The following is a 22,916-nucleotide window of genomic DNA, read 5'->3' as shown; positions in this document are numbered from 1 at the left end:
TTATAAACCAGAGGTCTTGGACATATCCAATTCTCAGCGTGAAGCCTTTGTTGATCCCTCTTCTGTTTGTAAAATACATACCAACCATGCCTGTTTGAGGTTATAAATAATCAGCGTGTCATGGAGGATCATGTTCTAAAGGCTGATGTGAGGGTTAGAGGAGCGGCTTGCGAAGAGGACAGCCTTAAGGCAGCAGGGTAGCTGTGTCCCAGGACAAAGTAAATGCTAAAAGAAAGCAAACTTCGAAAGAGCCCGAACCCTCAGGGAGGAGAAACCACTGATGCATTATAATGGTCAACACAGAGCACTGTTGTCCAAATCCCTTTCTTGATGTTTTCAATTCAGAGGCTTCAAGTTTTCTTTTAGGAGAAGATCTGATTATATGATGTAGTGCAAGAGAAACAGTTTTTATTTTACTGTTACATAGGATGGGCTGGCAAACTTTATCTTACAAAGGGCCAGAATGTAAATATTTTAGGTTTCACAGGTCACACGATCCGGTCTCTGATGCTTCATTTTTTTCTACAACACTTTAAAAATGTACAGACCATTTCCAGCATGCTAGCCATACAGAATCAGGCTGCTTGCCAAATCAGGCCGCAGTCTGCAGACCTCTGATTTAGAAGAAAAGCAATTCTCAACTACTAACTCTCCACCCAAATTCCCTTCTCCTTGTTTCAACTTTAAATAATTTCAGATAGGATAGGAATTAGAGGTTTAAAGGACTGTAAGGATGAGGGATCTAATCTAACTTTCCAAATGAGGAGCTGCAGGCACAGAGAACCCAAGTGGCTGCTTACAGCAGAGAGGCCAAGTGCTCGCTTCTCCCTCCTCCCCTTCCATTTCTGGAATGCGTACACTCAAATTTGAGGACTCCCTTTAAAACAAAGTCTACTGGATCTTTACTGTATTCACAGCGTAAAATATTTGTTTTACCAGATACTTGTTTCACATTCTTTTATCATGTTCAAGAAAGTCACACCAGGAAAAACTTACAATACTTTTTAGTTTATATTGAGCTAGCATGGGGCTTAAGGAGGCTTAGAATTCTGTCCCCTAAATTTAATAAACTACTGAGTTTACTCAAGCTGGACAGGCTAGCTTCTGAGAAGAAACCTGAATAGGGCTGCTAGGTGGAGGGGATCAGTTATATGGCATTAACATTCAAGATAAGCAGACATCACTCCTCTAATTAAATTCCTCTGGAACACATGGGGCTACCAAGCAAACACCTTACAGGAAGAGTCTAATCCTATCCATTGACCTTTTTTTTTTTTTTTTTTTTTGCTGTACGCGGGCCTCTCACTGCTGTGGCCTCTCCCGTTGCGGAGCACAGGCTCCGGACGCGCAGGCTCAGCGGCCATGGCTCACGGGCCCAGCCGCCCTGCGGCATGTGGGATCCTCCCGGGCCGGGGCACGAACCCCTTTCCCCTGCATCGGCAGGCGGACTCTCAATCACTGCACCACCAGGGAAGCCCTACCATTTTTTCTATTACTGAAATATGGAATGAGGAATAGCACTTTAATGCCACCTCTCAGAGTAAATTATATATAAAAAAGAACATTTTCATTTTCCTTCAAATGGTAAAACTAAAGCTTATTCTTTGTACCTGAGTTTCTAGTTGTTTCCCCACAGCATTTCTGATAAAAAGCGTACTTTTATTGTCAATGAAGAAATTCTTAAACCAAAACAGATATAGTCAGATATTCCAAATGAATCTTCCCTAAATTTAGAACTTGAATTTTAAAACAACTTTATAGGGAAGGGATATGGGAACAGATGTATATGTGTAACTGATTCACTTTGTTATAAAGCAGAAACTAACACACCATTGTGAAGCAATTATACTCCAATAAAGTTGTAAAAAAAACCAACAACTTTATAGAACAATGTTACCACCCTATATCAAAAAAAATCTTTCATGTGGCAATTCTGGAAATAAGGCTTGAAATCTCTTGGATCTTTCAAAATACACTCATACAACATACGGACTTATAAAATGTTATCACTGATAAACCATGTGTCATCCAGGTTGTTTATGAAATGCCATTACATACCAGCCCTGAAATGTCACAATTCCATCATATACAGATTTGTGAAATTTTCACTCTAGATATGAGGTAATGTGTTTTCTCCACATCATGTCCTCACTTTTCAGGTAAGAGGAATACGACTCCCTTAAGACTGAAAAACAAGCCATGCCCTCCACCCTCATTAAAAAAGATTAAAGAAGAAAATCATCACTTCTTCTTCATGATCCGTGAGTGGCTCCTAAATCTTCCTTTTATTCTACTGTATTTAAAAACTCTTCTTCTTGAAGTTTCAATTTAAAGTCCTCTCTGATTCTTTCTAGCAGCTCTGGTTTAAAAATAACATCCAATGCAGTCATTGCCAGAGCTTTGGCCGTTCGCAAAGTGTAGAACTGAGCTTCTTGTGATCCTAAAAGGTAGATCAAATGAATAAAGATAACCTCATATGTATTACAATTACTTCATTAGTTTTCTGGTTAGCTCTCAATATCTAAATTGCCTCTCCAACTGCCCACCACAATACAGTATTTCCTGAGGTGTTGTTAGGTAAAGAAGTAATAATAGGCTAAACTAAACAGTTAGAAAGGCAACTACTACTACAAAATGAGTATATGCCAAAACATTCACTTGTAATAACACTTACCTGCAGCTTCAGTATATTGTTCTGTATGATTCAAGGCATTAGATCCAATGTAAAAATAGGGATGAATCCCAGGAACCACAAAAGTAACATTTCCAAAATCAGTAGATCCTTGGAAAGGTAAGACAAACCATGAATTTCTAATTGCTAGTCCAATGGACGCTAAAGCACACTTAATCTTAATCTCTATAGCACCTGACATGATTTACTGCTCCTTCCTTTCTAGAAATTCTCTACTCTTTTGGTTTCCATGACTCCACTCTCCTGACTGTCTGGCTTCCTCTGTCTCCCTCTCTAGCCACTTTCCTTCACCTGTCACCTGAGTACTGGTGATCCCTAGGGTTTCATCTCTGGGCTCCTCCTCCTCCTGTGTACTTGGGCAACCCCATCAACATTGAAACCTATGTTTTCAATCACCTCTCATGTATTGACAGCCCCTAAGTCTCCACCCAAACAACTTTTGGAACAGGCTACTGGACAACTTTCTTTAGAAGTCCTGTGAACATCTCAAATTTAACAAACTAATAATTAATACCAACCCACCATACTCCAGCCTGCTCTTTCTCTTGAACTCTTATCTCACTGAATTACATCAACACCGTGTTTTTATCTCCAAGTCCCTCTGAGTCTATTTCATCAACATTTATTATTATATTTTAAGAGAGACTTTTCTACGTTTCTAATGCAAACGTATTAGTAATAATGCTCTTAAAAGGAAAAAAACCTAAAATAACAACCTGATATGCTTATGATTATTTAAATTCTAACAATTGTTTGTTACTCCTCAGAAACTGAAAATGCCCCCATATAACTAAGTCCTTAGTAACCTGCTTACTGATGACTGGAGATGAATTAAAATTCTATTTCCCCTTTAAGTAGCTTACTTAAAAATTAGAACTAAGCAAATTTAAACACTAGAAATATTTAGAATATAAAGCAAAGAGTATGTTGGCTATTTCTAAAAACAAATCTGTTCACTTGACATTCTACATTCACTGAAGAGTGCATTAGTGTCTTTCCCTACCCATTAAGTTTGTGAAAAAACTCATTAAAAATCACGAGCCATACCTCCCCCAACCTCGAAAGCTGTTAAACAAAACCATTTAACCATGGATGGTACTTCCCTTCCTCAAATAGCATATGATATGTTTGAAAGAACTTAATCACCTGAAGGGCCATTCAACATTGCATCTTCTGAAATGAAGTCTATTCCCAGCTTTTTTCCATTTTCAATATAAGCTTTCCACAGGCTCTTATTGGGAAGAACATTGTAATAATCATGTGCTCCACCTTTAATTTCTACCTAATAGAAAAATTATAAAACAAATTTTGAATTAAGAAACTCAAATTCACTATCTAATTTTCAAACCAGCAATAGTTCTCTAACAGAAAGAGGTTTAAGAGGAGGCACCTCCCCTTCAGGATATAAACTCTCTCAAATCTTTTACCTTAAAAAAGTATGTTTTTCTATAACGGGAGTTCCTAGGACCCTATCTCCTTTACATTATATATGCACCAAAGCACACGGGGTCACCTAGTCAGTGAGTCTCAACTTCAGTCCCTAAACAGGGTGTGGGAGAGGCCAGGAGTCTCCATTTTAGCCAGCACCCCCAAGTAATTTTGATGCATGTGGTCCCAAAATCACACACTTAAGAAACACTGCTGTAGGCTATAGCCTCTAAAAGAAAGAAATCAAGATTTACCGATTTTCAATATACAAACTGACACTGACACTGACACCACTGCCTGGTCTGAAAGGTATAACATATCCTGAGCAAGACAGAAGATTCACAATGCGGAAGGGTGGACTATGGTCCTCATTTATTAATTTCAGTGCATGAAGATACAGAAGCAGTTTATATGTGCCCAGTTAAGAGGATTTACAGATTTAGATTTGACTAAATCAAAAATGGGCAATACTCCCACAAACTAAAGATAATCCCAATAGCATTAGCAAAAACCAATTATAAAATGGCAGACATAATATTCTACTTTTAGCAACATCTAAGTTAGAAACAATGACAACCTAAGTAGATACTACAAGTCAGCCAAAACATAAAAAATTATTAAAAGACGATTTAAAATACAGGAGAAGAGGAGATAAGCAATCTATCTGATATGATGTTAAGGTAACAATCATAGAGATGCTCAAAAAACTCAGAAGAATGGATGAACAGAATGAGGAGTCAGAAGTTTTTAACAAAGAGTTAGAAAACATATGAAAGAATCAGAGCTAAAGAATACAATAACTGAAATAAGAAATACACTAGAAGGAATCAATAGTAGATTAGACGATACAGACGAATGGACTAGCAAACTGGAAGACAGAGTAGTGAAAATCACTCAAGCTGAAGAGAAAAAAGAAAAATGAATTTTTAAAAATGAAGACAGTTTAAGAGTCCTCTGGGACAACATCAAGAGGACGAACATTCATATTATCAGGGTCCCAGAAGGAGAAGAAAGAGAAAAAGGAGCAGAACATATTTGAAGACATAATAACTGAAAACTTCCCTAACCTGGGAAAGGAAACACGGAGAATCCCAAATAGGATCAACCCAAAGAGGATCATGCTGTCCTTAAATGGCAAAAATTAAAGATAAAGAGAGAGGGGCTTCCCTGGTGGCAGTGGTTAAGAATCCACCTGCCAAGGCAGGGGACATGGGTTCAAACCCTGGTCTGGGAAGATCCCACATGCCGCAGAGCAACTAAGCCTGTGTGCCAAAACTACTGAGCCTGTGCTCTAGAGCCTGTGAGCCACAACTACTGAGCCTTTGCACCACAATTACTGAAGCCCACATGCCTAGAGCCAGTGTTCTGCAACAAGAGAAGCTACCACAATGAGAAGCCTGCGCACCTCAACAAAGAGTAGCCCCTGCTTGCTACAACTAGAGAAAGCCCGCGCACAGCAACGAAGACCCAACACAGCCAAAAATAAATAAATAAAATAAATAAATTTTTTAAAAATTTAAAAGATGAAGAGAGAATATAAAAAGCAGAAAGAAGAAAGCAACAAGTTCTGTACAAAGGAGTTCCCATAAGGCTATCAGCTGACTTTTCAGCGGAAGCTCTGAAGGCCAGAAGGGAATAGCACAATATAGCAATCCTTAAAGTGATGGAAGGGAAAAACCTACAACCAAGAATACTCTACCTGACAACGCTTTCATTCAGATTTGAAGGAGAGATCAAAAGTTTTACAGACAAGCAAAAGTTAAAAGAGTTCAGCATCACAAAATCAGCTTTATGAGAAATGTTAAAAGGACTTCTTGCCACACAACTAGAAATATGAAAATTACAAAAGGAAAAATCACACTGCTAAAGGTAAATACACAGTAAAGGTAGTATCAATAGATCAACCACTTATGAAGCTAATAGGAAGGATATATATCTATATCTATAATAAGGAGTTAAGGGATACACAGAAGAAAAGGGTGTAAAATATGATATCAAAAACAGTAAAGGTGAGGGGAAGGAATAAAAACACAGGGTTGTTAAAATGCATTCGAACTTAAGAGATCAGTAACTTAAAATAACCACAAATGTATATAGATTGCTATTTATAAACCTCATGGAAACCACAAACCAGAAGTCTATAATAGATACATATATAAAAAAAGAGAGAAGAATCCAAATATGGGGAATTCCCTGGTGGTCCAGTGGTTAGGACTCATTGCTTTCACTGCCAGGACCCAGGTTCAATCCCTGGTCCGGGAACTAAGATCCTGCAAGCCACATGGTGTGGCTGGAAAAAAAAAAAAAAAAAAAAAAGGACACAGAGTGGCTGAATGGATACAAAAACAAGACTCATATATATGCTGCCTACAAGAGACTCATTTCAGATCTAAAGACACAGACAGACTGAAAGTGAAGGGATGGAAAAAGGCATTTCCATGCAAATGGAAATGAAAAGAAAGCCAGGATAGCAATACTTACATCAGACAAAACAGACTTTAAAACAAGACTGTAACAAGAGACAAAGAAGGACATTACATAATGATCAAGAGGTCAATCCAACAAGAAGATATAACATTTATAAATATACATGCACCCAACATATGGAACACCAAAATACATAAGGCAAATATTAGCTAACATATAGGGAGAAACTGACTGTAACACACTAATACCCTACTTACATCAAGGAATAGATCATCCAAACAGAAAACCAATAAGGAAACACTGGCCTTAGATGACACATTAAGGCCAGATGGACTTAACAGATATATATATAACATTCCATCCAAAAGCAGCAGAATACACATTCTTTTCAAGGATACATACAACATTCTCCAGGACAGGTAACATGCTAGACCACATAACAAGTCTCAGTAAATTTAAGAAGACTGAAATCATATGAAGCATCTTTTCTGACCACAAATATGAGACTAGAAATCAACTACAAGAAGAAAACTGCAAAAATCACAAATGTGTGGAAGCTAAACAATGCTCCTAAACAACCAATGGGTCACTAAATAAGTCAAAGAGGAAATAAAAATACCTGGAGACAAATGAAAATAGAAACACAACAATGCAAAATCCATGAGATGCAGCAAAAGCTGTTCTGAGAGAGAAGTTTATAGCAATACAAGCTTACCTCAGGAAACAAGAAAAATCTCAAATAAACAATCTAACCTTACACCTAAAGGAACTAGAAAAGAACAACAAACAAAACCTGAAGTTAGTAGAAGGAAAGAAACCATAAAGATCTGAGCAGAAATAAATGAAATAGAGCCTAAAAAAAACAACAGAAAATATAGAAACTAAGAGCTGGTTCTTTGAAAAGATAAACAAAATTGACAAACCTTTAGCCAGACTCATCAAGAAAAAAAAAGAGGGCCCAAATCACTAAAATCAGAAATGAAAAAGGAAAAGTTACAAATGACACCACAGAAAAACAGAAGGATCCCAAGAGATTACTATGAACAATTATACGCCAGTAAAGTGGACAGCCTAGAAGAAATAAACAGATTCCTAGAAATGTACCATCTCCCAAGACTGAAACAGGAAGAAATAGAAAATATGAACAGTCCAATTGCCAGTAACTAAATTCATGAAATGAATCAATAATAAAAAGAAACTTCTAATAAACAGAAGTCCAGGATCACATGACTTCACAAGTGAATTCTACCAAACAATTTAGAGAAGAGTCAATACCTATCCTCAAACTATTCCAAAAAGTTGCAGGGAAGGAACACTTCCAAACTCATTCTATAAAGCCAGTATCACTTTGACACCAAAACAAGACAAACATGTCACAAAAAATGAAATTACGGGACAGTATCACTGATAACATAGATGCAAAAATCCTCAGCAAAATATCAGCAAACAGAATTCAACAATGTATTAAAAGGATTATATACTACGATCAAGTGCAATTTATCCCAGGGATGCAACAAGAATGGTTCAATATCCACAAATTAACCAATGTGATACACCACATTAATAAATTGAAGAATAAAAATCATATGATCATTTCAGTAGATGCAGAAAAAGCTTTTGACAAAATTCAACATCCCTTTATGATAAAAACTCTCAGGGACTTTCCTGGTGGTGCAGTGATTAGGAATCCACCTGCCAATGCAGGGGACACGGGTTCAAGCCCTGGTCCGGGAAGATCCCACCTGCCACGGAGCAACTAAGCCTGTGCACCACAACTACTGAGCCTGTGCTCTAGAGCCCGTGAGCCACAACTACTGAGCCCATGTGCCACAAATACTGAGCCCGTGCACCACAACTACTGAAGCCCGCATGCCTACAGCTCGCACTCCGCAATGACAGAAGCCACTGCAATGAGAAGCCTACACACCATGGCAAAGAGTGGCTCCCGCTCACCGCAACTGGAGAAAGCCTGCATGCAGCAACGAAGAATCAACGCAGCCAAGAAGAAAATAAATAAATTAAAACAAACAAACAAACAAAACCTCTCCACAAAGGAGGTGTAGAGGGAACATACCTCAATAACAAAAGTCAAACAGAAATATAGATCAATGAACAGGATAGAGAGCCCAGAGATAAACCCACACACCTAATTATGGTCACCTAATCTATGAGAGAGGAAGCAAAAATATACAATGGAGAAAAGACAGTCTTTCAATAAATGGTGCTGGGAAAACTGGACAGCTACATGTAAAAGAATGAAATTAGAACACTCCGTAACACCTTACACAAAAATAAACTCAAAATGGATTAAAGACCTAAATGTAAGGCCAGACACTCTTAGAGGAAAACATAGGCAGAACACTCTTTGACATAAATTGCAGCAAAGTCTTTTTTGACCCAACTCCTACAGTAACGAAAATAAAACCAAAAATAAACAAACAGGACCTAATTAAACTTAAAAGCTTTTGCAAAGCAAAGGAAACCATAAACAAAATGAAAAGACAACACTCAGACTGGGAGAAAATATTTGCAAATGAAGCAACCGATAATAGATTAATCTCCAAAATATACAAACAGTTCATTGCAGCTCAATATCAAAAAAAAAAAACAATCAAAAAATGGGTGGAAGACCTAAATAGACATTTCTCCAAAGAAGACATATAGATGGCCAACAAATACATGAAAACATGCTCAACATCACTAATTATTAGAGAAATGCACATCAAAACTACAAAACTACTACCTCACACCAGTCAGAATGGCCATCATCAAAAAATCTACAAACAATAAATGCTGGAGAGGGGGTGGAGAGAAGGGAACCCTCCTACACTGTTGGTGGGAATGTAAACTGGTACAGCCACTGTGGAGAACAGTATGGAGGTCCCTCAAAATACTAAAAACAGAACTACCATATGACCCAGTAACCCCACTCCTGGGCATATACCTAGAGAAAACTGTAACTCAAAAAGACACCTGCACGCCAGTGTTCACTGCAACACAATTTACAGCAGCCAGGATGTGGAAGCCACCTAAATGTCCATCAACAGAGGAATGGATAAAGAAGATGTGGCACATATATACAATGGAATATTACTCAGCCATAAAAAGAAATGAAATTGTGCCATTTGCAGAGACATAGATAGACCTAGAGACTGTCATCCAGAGTGAAGTAAGTCAGAAAGAGAAAAACAAATATTGTGTAATATTGCTTATATGTGGAATCTAGAAAAATGATACAGATGAACTTATTTGCCAAGCAGAAATAGAGACACACAAGTAGAGAACAAACGTATGGATACCAAGGGGGGAAGTGGGGGTGGGATGAACTGGGAGATTGGGATTGACTTCATACACTACTATGCATAAAATAGATAACTAATGAGAACCTACTGTATAGCACAAGGAACTCTACTCAATGCTCTGTCGTGACCTAAATGGGAAGGAACTCTAAAAAAGAGGGCATATATGTATACGTATAACTGATTCACTTTGCTGTACAGCAGAAACTAACATAACATTGTAAAGCAACTATACTCCAATAAAAATTAATAATTAAAAAAAGTTACATATGACAAGCCAACAGCCAACATCATAATCAATAGTAAAAAGCTGAAAGCATTTCCTCTAAGATCAGGAACAAGACAGGGATGCCCACTCTGCCCACTTCTATTCAACTTCGTATTGGAAGTCCTAGCCACAGCAATCAGACAAAAAATAGAAATAAAAGGCATCCAAATTGGAAAGGAAGAAGTAAAACTGTCAACTGTTTGCAGATGGCATGATGCTATACATAGAAAACCCCAAAGATGCCACCAAAAAACTACTAGAACTCATCAGTGAGTATCGTAAAGTTGCAGGATACAAAATTAATATAGAGAAGAAATCTGTTGCATTTCTATACACTAGCAATGAACTATCAGAAAGAGAAATTAAGAAAACAATCCCATTCATGATCTCATCGAAAAGAATAAGATACCTAGGAATAAATCTAACTAATGAAGTAAAATACCTGTACTTGGAAAACTATAAGACACCGATGAAAGCAAATGAAGATGAGACAAACAGATGAAAAGATATACCATGTTCAAGGTTTGGAAGAATTAATATTGTTAAAATGACCATACTACCCAAGGCAATCTACAGATTCACTGCAATCCCTATAAAAATACCAATGGCATTTTTCACAGAACTAGAACAAATAATTCTAAAACTTGTAAAGAAACACAAAAGACTCTGAATAGCCAAAACAATCTTAAGAAAGAAAAATAAAAGGAGGTATCATGCTCCCTGATTTCAAACTATACTACAAAGCTACGGTAATCAAAGCAGTATGGTTCTAGCACAAAAACAGATACATAGAGCAATGGAACAGAACAGACAGCCCGGAAATAAACCCATGCACCTTTGGTCAATTAATCTACAAAAAAGGAAGCAAGAATATACAGAGAAGAAAAGACAGTCTTTCCATAAGTGGTGTTTGGAAAACTGAACAGCCACATGCAAAAGAATTAAACTGGACTACTTTCTCACACCATATACAAACATAAACTCAAAATGGATTAAAGATTTAAATGTAAGACCCCAAACCATAAAACTCCTAAAACAAAACATAGGCAGTTCGCTCTTTGACATCAGACTTAGCAATTTTTTTTTTGGATATGTCTCTTCAGCCAAGGGAAAAAAAAGTAAAAATAAATGAATGGGACTACATCAAACTAAAAGCCTTTTGAACAGTGAAGGTTACCATCAACAAAATAAGAAGGCCACCACTGAACGGGAGAAGATGTTTGCCAACAATAGATCCAACAAGGGGTTAATATCCAATATATACAAAGAACTCATACAACTCAATAGCAAAAAACCAAACAGCTTCATTAAAAAATGGGCAGAGAACCTGAACAGACATTTTTCTACAGAAGACATACAGACGGGAACAGGCACATGAAAAGATGCTCAACATCACTAATCATTAGGGAAATGCAAGTCAAAACCACAATGAAATAGCACCTCACATCTGTCAGAATGGCTATTATCGAAAAAGACAACAAATACGTGTTGGTGAGGATGTGGAGAGAAGGGAACCCTTGTGCACTACTGGTGGGAATCTACACTGGTACAACCACTATGGAAAACAGTATGGGGATTCCTCAAAAAGTTAAAAATAGAACTACCATACTCTCCAGCAATTCCACTTTTGGGTATGTGAAGAAAATAAAAACGCTAATTCGAAAAGATATATGCACCCCTATGTTCACTGCAGCATTTCTACAATAGCCAAGATATGGAAGCAGTCTACGTGTCCATCAACAGATGGAACATAAAAACAACAGCTAAAGGTATACATATATACAATGGAATATTAATCAGCTGTATTAATCAGCTGCATAAAAAGAATGAAACATTGCCATTTGCGACAACATGGATGGACCTAGAGGGTATTATGTTAAGTGAAATAAGTCAGACAAAGAAAGACAAATACTGTATGATTTCACTTACATGTGGAATCTAAAAAACAAAACAAATGGACAACTATAACTAAACAGAAACAGGGTCATAGGGAGAACAAAGAGGGAAGAGGGAAGGGGGTCTAGGAGAAAAGAGTAGTAGATGAGGGAGATTACAAACATTCAGTACAAAATAAATGAGTCACAGGTATGAAATGTACAGTGTGGGGAATACAGTCAATAATTCTGTAATATCTTTGTATGGTGACAGATGACAACTAGACTTATCACGGTGGTCATTTTGAAATGAACAGAACTATCAAATCGTTATGCTGAATACCAGGAGCTAACATAGTGTTGTAGGTCAATTACACTTCAAACACAAGTAAACTCATAGAAAAATAGATCAGATTTACAGCTTCCAGAGTCGGGTGCTGGCGGGAGGGGGAATTAGGCAAAAGTAGGCAAAAGGTACAAGCTGCCAGTTATAAGGTAAGTAAGTACTAGGGATGTAAGTACAACATGATAAAGATAATTAACACTGCTGTACATTATCCATGAAAGTTAGGGTAAATCCTAAGAGTTCTCATCATAAAGGAAAAAAATTTCTTTTCCATTTCTTTAATGTTGTACCTATGTGACATGATGGATGTTCACTAAACTTATTGTGATTATCTATTTCATGATGTATCATTATGTTGTATACCTTAAACCTATACAGTGCTGTATGTCAATTTTATCTCAGTAAAACTGAGGAAAAAAAGACGTATAGACTCAAATCTAATAACAATGAACCTTATTATAAGGCAATATTATACCTTGGGATATTAGCTAGTGATAATAGTTCATGTATTTATGTTATAAATATTTTAAATATCTATATTTATAATTATAAATAAATAAGGGATGAATGCTTAATTTTTTACTCTTTGGACACTTAACATATACTGTCTTAGAATCACTCTTACTATCTGAATAAATCATACATCTCCAGTCTACTGAGGGCAGAAAACAATAAGGTATGAGGCGTTGGCCCTAACTCTTCACAGACATTATGCCATTTAATTCTCATAAGAACCCTAAGATAGATTATAACATTATCTCCATTTTTCAAGAGAAAATGGAGGCCCAGAGATATTAAATAACATTTCCAAAAGTTACAGAGTCAGTGAGGCTGAGAGGCACAAATCCAGATCTTATCTCTCTCCAACCAGACTACAGGCTTGCCCCAGGGCAAGATTTATGCAATTCTGGAGCTTCTCATCCCACTGTATGACCTACATGATTGGTACATAAATGTTGCTGACTTTATGAGTCAAATAAACAAAACCTCTTGACTACTGTGTCTATTTTAACTTTCATTCCAGCAAGCCATAAGTATTTATATCACTACTACACATACCTGAGACTTCATCAAAAACAGGTTTGGCTGATTTTGCCATAAAGTTCCCTTTACAGGAATTATATACAGCAATTCCAAAAGCATAACTGCCAATAAGGAAAAATATAACTTGCAAAAAGGCAGGGAGTCTAGCTCAGCAATATCAGCTATTCTAAGTCCTGTGTAATAAGACGACTGCAGTCTTCCCTATGCAGACACTGAGTAAAATAAATAAGAATGAAAGATTTTCACATCAACTATTCAGTCAACTGGTTTTGCATATTCAAGGCATTGATTGCCAAATAAAAGGGAGGCAAATTAGGTTCTAAATGTAACTTAATATAAACAACCCCAGCCCTCATACATACTTCTGATTTTAACTTAGATTAACTCTTAAAAGTTCTTACTGTGCACCCAGTAGCCAAAGCTGCAGCTCTGAAGCAATCTTCTGCCTTTTTGGTCAAAACTGGAAGTTCTTTCATTGAGGGTGCACGGAAGTAATAGATTAGTTCAGAATAACAGGGAATGATATTGGGTTTTACACCACCATTTTTTATTATACCTATAAAAAGAACCAAATTACTGGAATTGAGCTTGGAGCTTGGAGATCATTTCTTTAAGCTTAGATACACCCATAAAGTTTTTCAGCCAATATATACATAAAGAAAAATAATTTAAACTTATTAGTGTCACATATATGCCAACCAAAGGTTTTGATGTTATACAACAAGTTTCTATGCACAGTGTGACACTTTCTCGCTAATAGGAAAAAAAATAACTGTCTATATGTACTTTAGTCTGAGGAATTTGTACGATGTTAAGAAATTATGATTCCTGACTATAAAGAAACTGCTAGAAATTTTTACAACTATCTTAAGCCTTCTGGGAGAGACTTATTTCAGTGCGTTTTATTACAGTTGTACATTTTGATAAACTTTTGACATTAAGGAAAAAAAACAATGGTATGAGCTTCTATAATTACCCTCATACCTCAGGAATCCCATTTTAAATAGCATTTGGCTCTGGAAAAATAATTTTCATGCCAACAAGAAACCAATGCAAGTCAAAGATGACAAAATATACTACCACTGTCAAAACAAATGCATTTATTTGGAACTAGACTGAGAAGGAAGATGTATCCATTCAAAATAATAATGAAAATAAGTATGCAAAACCTATTTTATATGACCTGTTTTAAAAAATACATTTTTTACATATTCCTCTTTATTCTTTTTAAAGAAACTAAGGTAGAAAATTGGTAAAAGTGCAGTTACAAACTAATTTCAGACTATAGCAAAATCAGGCAAAGAACAGATCTTAAAGTATAATAATTTCTTAAATCATAAGGAAATAAAACTAAAAAATAAATCTGTACCTTCAAGACAATACTTTATTACTGTATATAAAGGTGATACACATAATTTAAAAAGATGTTACTTAGGATTAACAGCACTTGAGTACATAAAAACAGTAACCACTACTTTTTTTTTAAATGAGAAAATGATGAAATTTTGTTATTAAGAGACAGTGAAGATAACTCAAAAAATCAAGTTCTAACTTTCAGATACCCACAGAATATTAAGAGGTGTGAGGATAACTGAAAAATCAAGTTCTAACTTTCAAATATCCACAGAAAGAACATAGATCCTTACATAAAAACATTATTTCTAATACTCAAAATGACCATTCTATTTATGTACAAATAATCTTAACTATCTTCTTACCCACATATAAATGAACATCTAGTATCCTGTCCTAGGAATTTCTGAAAATGTTAAAAATTTTTGGAATATTCATAAAGTACATAAAATGTTCCCAAATGTTTTTTTAATCAAATATTAAGGAATTATATTGCACTGAAATATACTAAGCACCATCTATTACCCCAAGTATTTGACATTCGTACCATGAACTCTCCAGGTAGGTTTCATTTGTTGTCTTAAGACAGATAGATTGTTGTAGGCGAGGACAGCAGCATCTAATGCATTTAGTCCTTCCCAGGGATAAGCAGCAGCATGAGATGCTTTTCCATAGTACTTCACAGTCACACTAGGAAATAAAACATCATTCGGAATTACTTTTTTCAATATCACCAAAGTAAGAAAATCCAAGTAATTAGAACTACCCAACTATTATTCAAAATTAATTCACACTGCTGAATTAATTTGTAGCAATAACATAGCAATTTACATACCTTAGTTCTAGTTTATTATCATGTGATACAGTGTGACTAACACAAAGAAGGAATTCCAAAAAAACAGAAAAAGAACTTTGCTCAATCGAGCTCCTCTACAAATTCATCTGTACACAATTCAATTTACACGAACAATGCAATACTGTATTAAGTGCTGGAATTACAAAAGAGATGGCTCCTGTCTCCTTCTACACTGTACTGTGATAGTTCTGTATCAAAGGTCTGCAAAAACTCAAATAATTCTTTCTGTCTTAAAGGTGGGGAAAGAAAGGTCAAGGAAAGACAGAAAGGAGGTGACATTCGAAATGGGTTAAGACAACCTCTAAAAATCAGATTATATTCACAGTATTATAAAATACTCTAGCGTTAAGTCAGTTGTTCCTGACCAATATTTTATTAATGTTCCAGAATACCTGTATCACTAATACCTTAAAAGTTTTTTAATTAATTAATTAATTAATTATATTTTTGTCTGGGTTGGGTCTTCGTTGCTGCACGCGTGCTTCTCTAGTTGCCATGAGCGGGGGCTACTCTTTGTTGTGGTGCGGGGGCTTCTCACTGTGGTGGCTTCTCTTGTTGCGGAGCATGGGCTCTAGGCATGTGGGCTTCAGTAGCTGTGGCACTCAGGCTCAGTAGTTGTGGCTCATGGGCTCTAGAGTGCAGGCTCAGTAGTTGTGGCACACGGGCTTAGTTGCTCCGTGGCATGTGGGAATCTTCCCAGACCAGGGCTCGAACCCGTGTCCCTTGCACTGGCAGGAGGATTCTTAACCACTATGCCACCAGGGACGTCCCCCTTAAAATTTTATAAATTGTTTTTCCACTTCCCAATAGTTCTCCTACCAGTCTACTCAGATACAATAAAAAACAACAAGGTTTACAGAAAGGATTGTATATTAAATAGTTATTTATAAAGATGACTTGCCTCCATTTGTTTTTTTAACTCTTTGAACACATGACTCATGGCCTTGTCTGATAACTCCAAAAAAAAATTAATAATGGTGACTTGTTTGGATAACACTTTTTAAGCCTGATTAATAGTACCCACATTTACATTATTAAAAAGTCACTCTAGGGGCCTCCCTGGTGGCGCAGTGGTTGAGAGTCCGCCTGCCGATGCAGGGGATGCGGGTTCGTGCCCCGGTCTGGGAGGATCCCATGTGCCGCGGAGCGGCTGGGCCCGTGAGCCATGGCCGCTGGGCCTGCGCGTCCGGAGCCTGTGCTCCGCGGCGGGAGAGGCCACAGCAGTGAGAGGCCCGCATACCGCAAAAAGAAAAAAAAAAAAAAAAGTCACTCTAGACTTTTTTTTTTAATGAGCTAGATTCAGGAGGCTCATGGCATTTCTTTACTGATTCCAAACATTCTATTAAAAAAACAAAATCCAAACATATATTTTAAATTTTAGGATACTTGTTATCTCCTCAATCTGTATCTTATCACCATCACCCAGAAACTGGAATTTTAACAAAACTAGTGATAAATATTATAAATTGGAAAAAGATGTCCTTTATAAAAATGGCTCTAGCACCATTTCTTCTAGGGTTCAAATCTATGTACAATTAAAGCACAATAAACTTCAGGAAAAGAAATGTTAATGCCTGTTTTACATCAGCATTAGTATTTTAGGCTTAAAAAGCACATTTAAGGGCTTCCCTGGTGGTGCAGTGGTTGAGAATCCGCCTGCTAACTCAGGGGACCGGGTTCAAGCCCTGGTCTGGGAAGATCCCATATGCCGCGGAGCAACTGGGCCCACGAGCCACAACTGCTGAGCCTGCGCGTCTCGACCCTGTGCTCCACAACAAGAGAGGCCGTGATAGTGAGAGGCCCGCAATGAAGAGGGGCCCCCACTCGCCACAACTAGACCCTCGCACAGAAACGAAGACCCAACACAGCCAAAAATAAATAAATAAATTTATTTAAAGAAAAAAAAAGCACATTTAAAAAAAACTGATATGGAATGATATTCAAGACACATTGTTTAATTTTAAAAAGCAAGAGCCAGATCAACAATACATTTAGCAGACTATTTCAAGAGGGGGGAAAATCTTCCTTTAAAATTTAATTTATACATGTACCTACTTTATGTCTACAAATATACCCCCAAGTCCTGGAAGAATATATATCTCTAGAAAAGGGACTGGATGTGAAAAAGGTGATTAATAGGGACACAGTGCTCTATCTTATTTATTGTTACAGATTTTTAGCATGAAGAGATTAGTAATTTTTTAAATTAAGTTTTTGTTCTTGCTCTCTTTTCCATCTTAAAAGTCGGCAAATGAAAAATCTAAAAAGCCAGATACTAAGAAAAGGCCTGAGGCCCAATGGACTGACTTCAGAATCAAGGCCAAGAAGCCTACCTAACCCTAAATCCTAGAAGGTTAATGGACTGGGAAGCCTGCCTGCAGCCACTGGTCCCTTCTAGCCAGAGGCATTGGCAGCGATTTCTAATCTCTAAGGTTTTCTAGAGGTGAACTACTGTACAGCATCCCTGAAACGGAAGTTGAAAGATTCTTCCTACTGTCATGATACCAATTCCTGGTGATAAGACCAAAAATACCAGAACAGTTAAAATAGTCACCCTCTGAAAACAAGGGATGCAGAGAAATGCAGGATAACTGAACACACAATCTAGAAGCACTGCTGGGGTGGTTCTGCAATTACTCCCAGGCTACTGCAGAGGAGAACATGGGGTTTTCCTCAAGCAGCTGAGCCATGGCTCCTTGGGACCAGACCCCTAACTGGACCATTAACTATTATGGTTGAAATTTCTGATGTAAAAAATGTAAACCACTTAAATGATGCATGCTCCTAGGTACCAAAAAAAGTGAGCTTTTCAACATAGAGAAAGATAAAAAAGAAAAAAAAAAGTTTCAGCACCAGACAAATCAGAAAAGGATATATTGGCAAATTCCAATCAAATCCACAGCTAGTCAGTTTCTGTGTTTTTTCGTCAGGAACGTAATTTATCCTTTTTGCAAAGAACTCAAAATAAGTAAACTAGAGAAGTGTGTTTTCTTCCCAAGTCTAACAAAGCTGTCTCTTGCAGATCTATTCAGCTGCAAATGCAACTCCATATCAAAGGATAGACATTGTCCAGAAACCAGATTCCTCCCAATTCAAAATAGAACATACGTGTCAACATACTGTTTGCTATTCTTACGCTTTTTAGGCAGTTTTTAACAGTTCAATTATGAACACCATATTAAATCTCAATTAGAAGGGGCCTACCAAATGTCGTTCAATGGAAATCAAATATCACATCATTATCTTTCAATTTACTGTTTTTTTTCAATTTACTTTGTAAATGCAGAAGTACGGAGTTTTAGCCTCCAGTTAAGTCACTAAAGTATTCTAATAGCCTGTTTTCCACTACGAAGTTTATTTCAACTTGATTACTCACTCATGTTCAGCCACATCAGGCAGATAAGCAGCATTCTCTTGAGATGGATGGGCCATAAAAACAACATCAAGATTTTTAAAAGCCCCTGCTTCGATTAAATCAATTTTGCCACCACCATCTTCTTCTGCAGGAGTTCCCAGAACAATTACCTAGAAAGAAATACCCATGTCAGAGCAACAAAAAATCCTAGCAGGCAATATCAGTCAGGTTCCCTTGCATATGTATTCACAATCTAAATCAAACTATGAAGAGAGGTTTTGTTCTCTGACTCAAATAAGGCAGTGGGCATACATCTACTGTGCTAAATTCACCACAAACTTGCAGTTGACATTATTATACCAATTTCGCTCAAAGTATGTACTAAAGCCTCTATAGGAAACTTTTCCCAATCTTATAACACAATTTTATAGAACTAATGTCAAAGATGAAAAGAGATAAGTACTATATACTAAGTTCCTCAAAATTATTTAGGACTTACTTCTTAAAGCTTATTTTTGACTGTCTTTTAGCATATATGTATATAATTATTCATAAGCCTTTTACTGGTAAGGAACTTTCTAGTTATTTATTAGTTATCCTCACAACAACCCTGTGAGGTAGGTGAGCGATCTGTATCATCATTTTAGGAAGGGTGGTTTTGAGGCATGGAGTGAAATGTCTTGCCCCAGATCACAGAGCAAGGCTTAAAGCAGAGCTGGGATTAGATACCCTGACCTTCAGGCCTGAACTCTGTTTCCTTACCAAACTACCTCTTTAGAAGGTCTTAACGCATTCATCCTTTATGAAAAGCATTGAATAAATCTTAATACCACGGTTAGAAATGGCCAACTATTACACAAACTTACTAATTCGATTCCACCAGCTCAACCAGGCAGATTTATTGGTCACCAAACACCTAATTAAACAAAAAAGAACTTTACAGAATAAACATTTTACTTTGATATTTAAACTTAACTTCTTCAAACAATTTTTAAAAGCAAAGAAAAATTATCTATAAACAACTAATATACTTTCAAGGTCACGTATAAGAACACAATGAAACAAGTTGGAAAAGTCTTGGCTTGCAAAGAGAATCAACATAAATTCCATTTTCAGATAAGACAGATAACCTTACTAAAACTGAGTATTACCATTCAAAATCAGAAGTGTGTGTATTTCCCAAAGTCTTGCTTTAGTCAGAAGTTATAAAGCACCCAAACTCTTAAATTAAGTTGCCTTTTACTCTTAACCCTTGACTCATTAAATTTGATGACTTTTCAGGTTAAATCTTGCTGACTTCTCTGAACCTTTCATAAACCTGGTTAAAGCTAAATCTCTCCAGTGCTTCATGCAATGGCAAAGGACACCTCCTCCCCCAAACAAAACAAAAACCTAGCCAGATGAAAAACAAGGCCCAGAGGCAGAAAAGAGAAGGCAGCTAAAGAGAAAAAGCCACAAAAGATGGAACTGTAAGGATAAAAGAGAAAGGGTACTGATACTGGAAAAAATGGGCTAAAGAATATTAAAATATAACATTAGTCTTCCCCTTAACCTGAGCAGTGGTGATTGAATCTTAGCCCACAGAAAGAATATACCATCTGGAAAAACAGAGTAACACAAGGTTAAACTTGCCCTGTGGCTAACATAAACATTTCCCCGTTTAAAGGATCGAGCTATTTCTTAAAATCGCGAAATAAACTTTAAGACTTAAGGATCATGTAGTTAATGTTCACTCTCTTCTCATTTTTTGTATACTTCTAGAGGTTTTGTAGTTCTAACGACTGAACATTTCCTATCCAAATTCCAATGATTCGAATCACAACAGCTCCTAGGACTGCCACAAACAAAAGATTTTTTGGAGGCTAACGAAGAGGGTCTGCAGGTTTCCCTATAATAACTACCTCCTCCCAGAGATTGCACAACCTTGTCAGCAAATTGCGATTGCCCCTGTTACCAAAAATAAGCCATCACGAAAACCAGGCTTGGTTCTAAGTTCTTTCCTAAGGGAGAGAGTTCACTCAATTGTTTACAACTACGCAGGAGAGAAAAAGCAAAAATCTGCAAAATGTCGCAAGGTCGGCAACTCATGAACTACTGACTTTGATCCAGGGGTTCTGCCTACTAGCAAAAGCCAGGACATCGAGGGCTGTTCCCTACACCTGCCCCGGGGTGGGAAGTGTCGGAGGCGCACGGGAAGCGCCGGCTCCCGCCCTTCTCGGGTCGGTCCCGGCCTGGGCTGGCGATGGGAGTCCCAAGCCCGGGCCCCACCTCACCTTCACCGGCAGAGGCGGCCTGGGGAGGCTCTCCAGGGCCCCCTTGACGCCCAGCGCGGCCGCCGCCCCGACCTCGGCGATCAGGTTGTGGCCGCAGGCGTGCCCGATGCCTGGCAGCGCGTCGTACTCGCAGAGGAAGCCCAGGTGCAGCGGGCGCGGCGCCGCCCAGCCCCCCGGCGGCCCCCACTCGGCACGGAAGGCCGTGACCAGCTGGTAGTGCGGCTGCACTGCCCACGCCGGGCGCTCGCTCTGGAAGAAGCGCGTCAGCACGCCGTGGGCATGGTGCTCCTCGTAGGCCAGCTCGGGCTCGCTCCAGATCGCGCGGCTCAGGGCCCCCAAGCGCTCGGCCGCCTCGTCGATGCACTCCGCCGCGCGCAGCTTCAGCAGCTCCACCTCGAAGACGGCGGCGCAGGCGCCCCCCTCCACCGGCCTCTCCTCTCCGGGTCTCATCGTGCCCACAGCCGGTGACCGGTCAGCGCTCTTCTCGACTGCCCGCTAAGTCGCTCCCTCCGGGCGGCCCACTGAGCCTGCGCACACGCCCTGCGTTCGCTGCGCAGGTTCTCTCTTAGCTCCCGGGAGACCCACCCCCGAGCCCCCGCGCCCCGCCTCCAGCGCCTCGCCGGAAACGTGCTCCGCCCCTTCGGCAGCCGGTCGCTGGGAGGAACCCGAGTCCTGGGGCTAACCGTCTCTCCTTCGTCCCGTTGGCTGTCCTGACAACTTATTTATGGTCTAAGGTCATTACTTCTTTCGTTGTTGCTTATGTCCCAGAGCAGCAGAATAGAACGGTTTTATTGGTTAATAGGCCTCAGAGGCAGACCAAGTGGAATATAGTCCCCTGAAAAACGGCACTCTCCTTTCTAGAATAGTAATACAAATTTATACATGGGTTTTAGTTCCTAAAACTGGGTGTCGATATAAATGCTTTACAAAGAACACTGGTCTATAGACTACGTAGTTAAGTTTTCGGTACGCCCTCACTTTCTTCTCCCTGAGGTTACTGTGTTACAAAAAAGCTGAAACCGCTGTATATGGCTTTCTTATTAGTACCAGAACTTACTAGTAACTCGAACAGCACCTGGAATGTAAATAGTAAGCACTAGATATGTATTCGCTATTATAGTCTACTTAAGTAGAGTAGAATTAGGATTAAGTATTTAAAATGAGGTTTTTAAAAAAGCCCAAAACGGTGAATAAAAACATTTATGGTCATATATATTCATACTATTTTGTTGATTTGAATGTGTTTTGTTAAATAGTAACAGCTTTGAGAGAGAGCATATTTTCTATTTCCGTTTACAACTTTGATGCTGAACTCAAGTAACGTGTGTGCAGTTGGTGTCCACATTATAACTCGGTTTTAAATTACCCAATGAAGAAATTCAAGATGCCGTACTCTTTTCTCCAGAGTGAAGCACAAAGTCTGAAACCATGTTGTTGATGATATAACTATTAATAGCACTGTAGAAATTTATGTTCTAAGGTGTCCCACATAGTAAAAGCTTCCATCAACATTTCATACTCTATCACCTCTTTCCTTCATTTGTTACAATTTGGTTAAATGGGACACAATATATTCATATAATAAGACAAATGTATTTTTTCAAAATATGTCTAAAGGAAGCTAACATACATGAAGACTATCTGCTGCTATTTTTTTTTTTTTTTTTTTTTTTTTGCGGTACACGGGCCTCTCACTCTTGT

The 22,916-nt window shown here is 38.1% G+C and overlaps 1 protein-coding gene across 2 annotated transcripts; it reads right to left on the bottom strand.

The window, feature by feature from the left end:
- Window positions 1-1,989: 1,989 nt before the first annotated feature.
- PM20D2 (peptidase M20 domain containing 2) lies at window positions 1,990-22,199 on the bottom strand. 2 transcript variants are annotated; one of them, XM_081251267.1, is made up of 7 exons: window positions 21,216-22,199; window positions 18,964-19,112; window positions 15,279-15,421; window positions 13,780-13,847; window positions 3,839-3,974; window positions 2,675-2,782; window positions 1,990-2,440 (listed from the first exon to the last, which is right to left on the bottom strand). In XM_081251267.1, exons 1-7 carry the CDS (start codon window positions 21,663-21,665, stop codon window positions 2,286-2,288), a joined length of 1,209 nt encoding a protein of 402 aa, XP_081107393.1. In that variant the 5' UTR covers window positions 21,666-22,199; the 3' UTR covers window positions 1,990-2,285. The 2 variants fall into 2 exon arrangements, with proteins under 2 accessions (XP_081107393.1, XP_081107392.1); XM_081251266.1 differs by having other exon boundaries at window positions 13,780-13,934; window positions 21,216-22,198.
- Between the last annotated feature and the right edge of the window lie 717 nt (window positions 22,200-22,916).

The sequence above is a fragment of the Mesoplodon bidens genome (assembly GCF_964165515.1).
Source record: "Mesoplodon bidens genome assembly, chromosome: 12".
Taxonomy (NCBI): Eukaryota; Metazoa; Chordata; class Mammalia; order Artiodactyla; family Ziphiidae; genus Mesoplodon; species Mesoplodon bidens.
The sequence above is the reverse complement of the archived record's forward strand: the minus strand, read 5'-3'. Positions and strand labels throughout refer to the sequence as shown.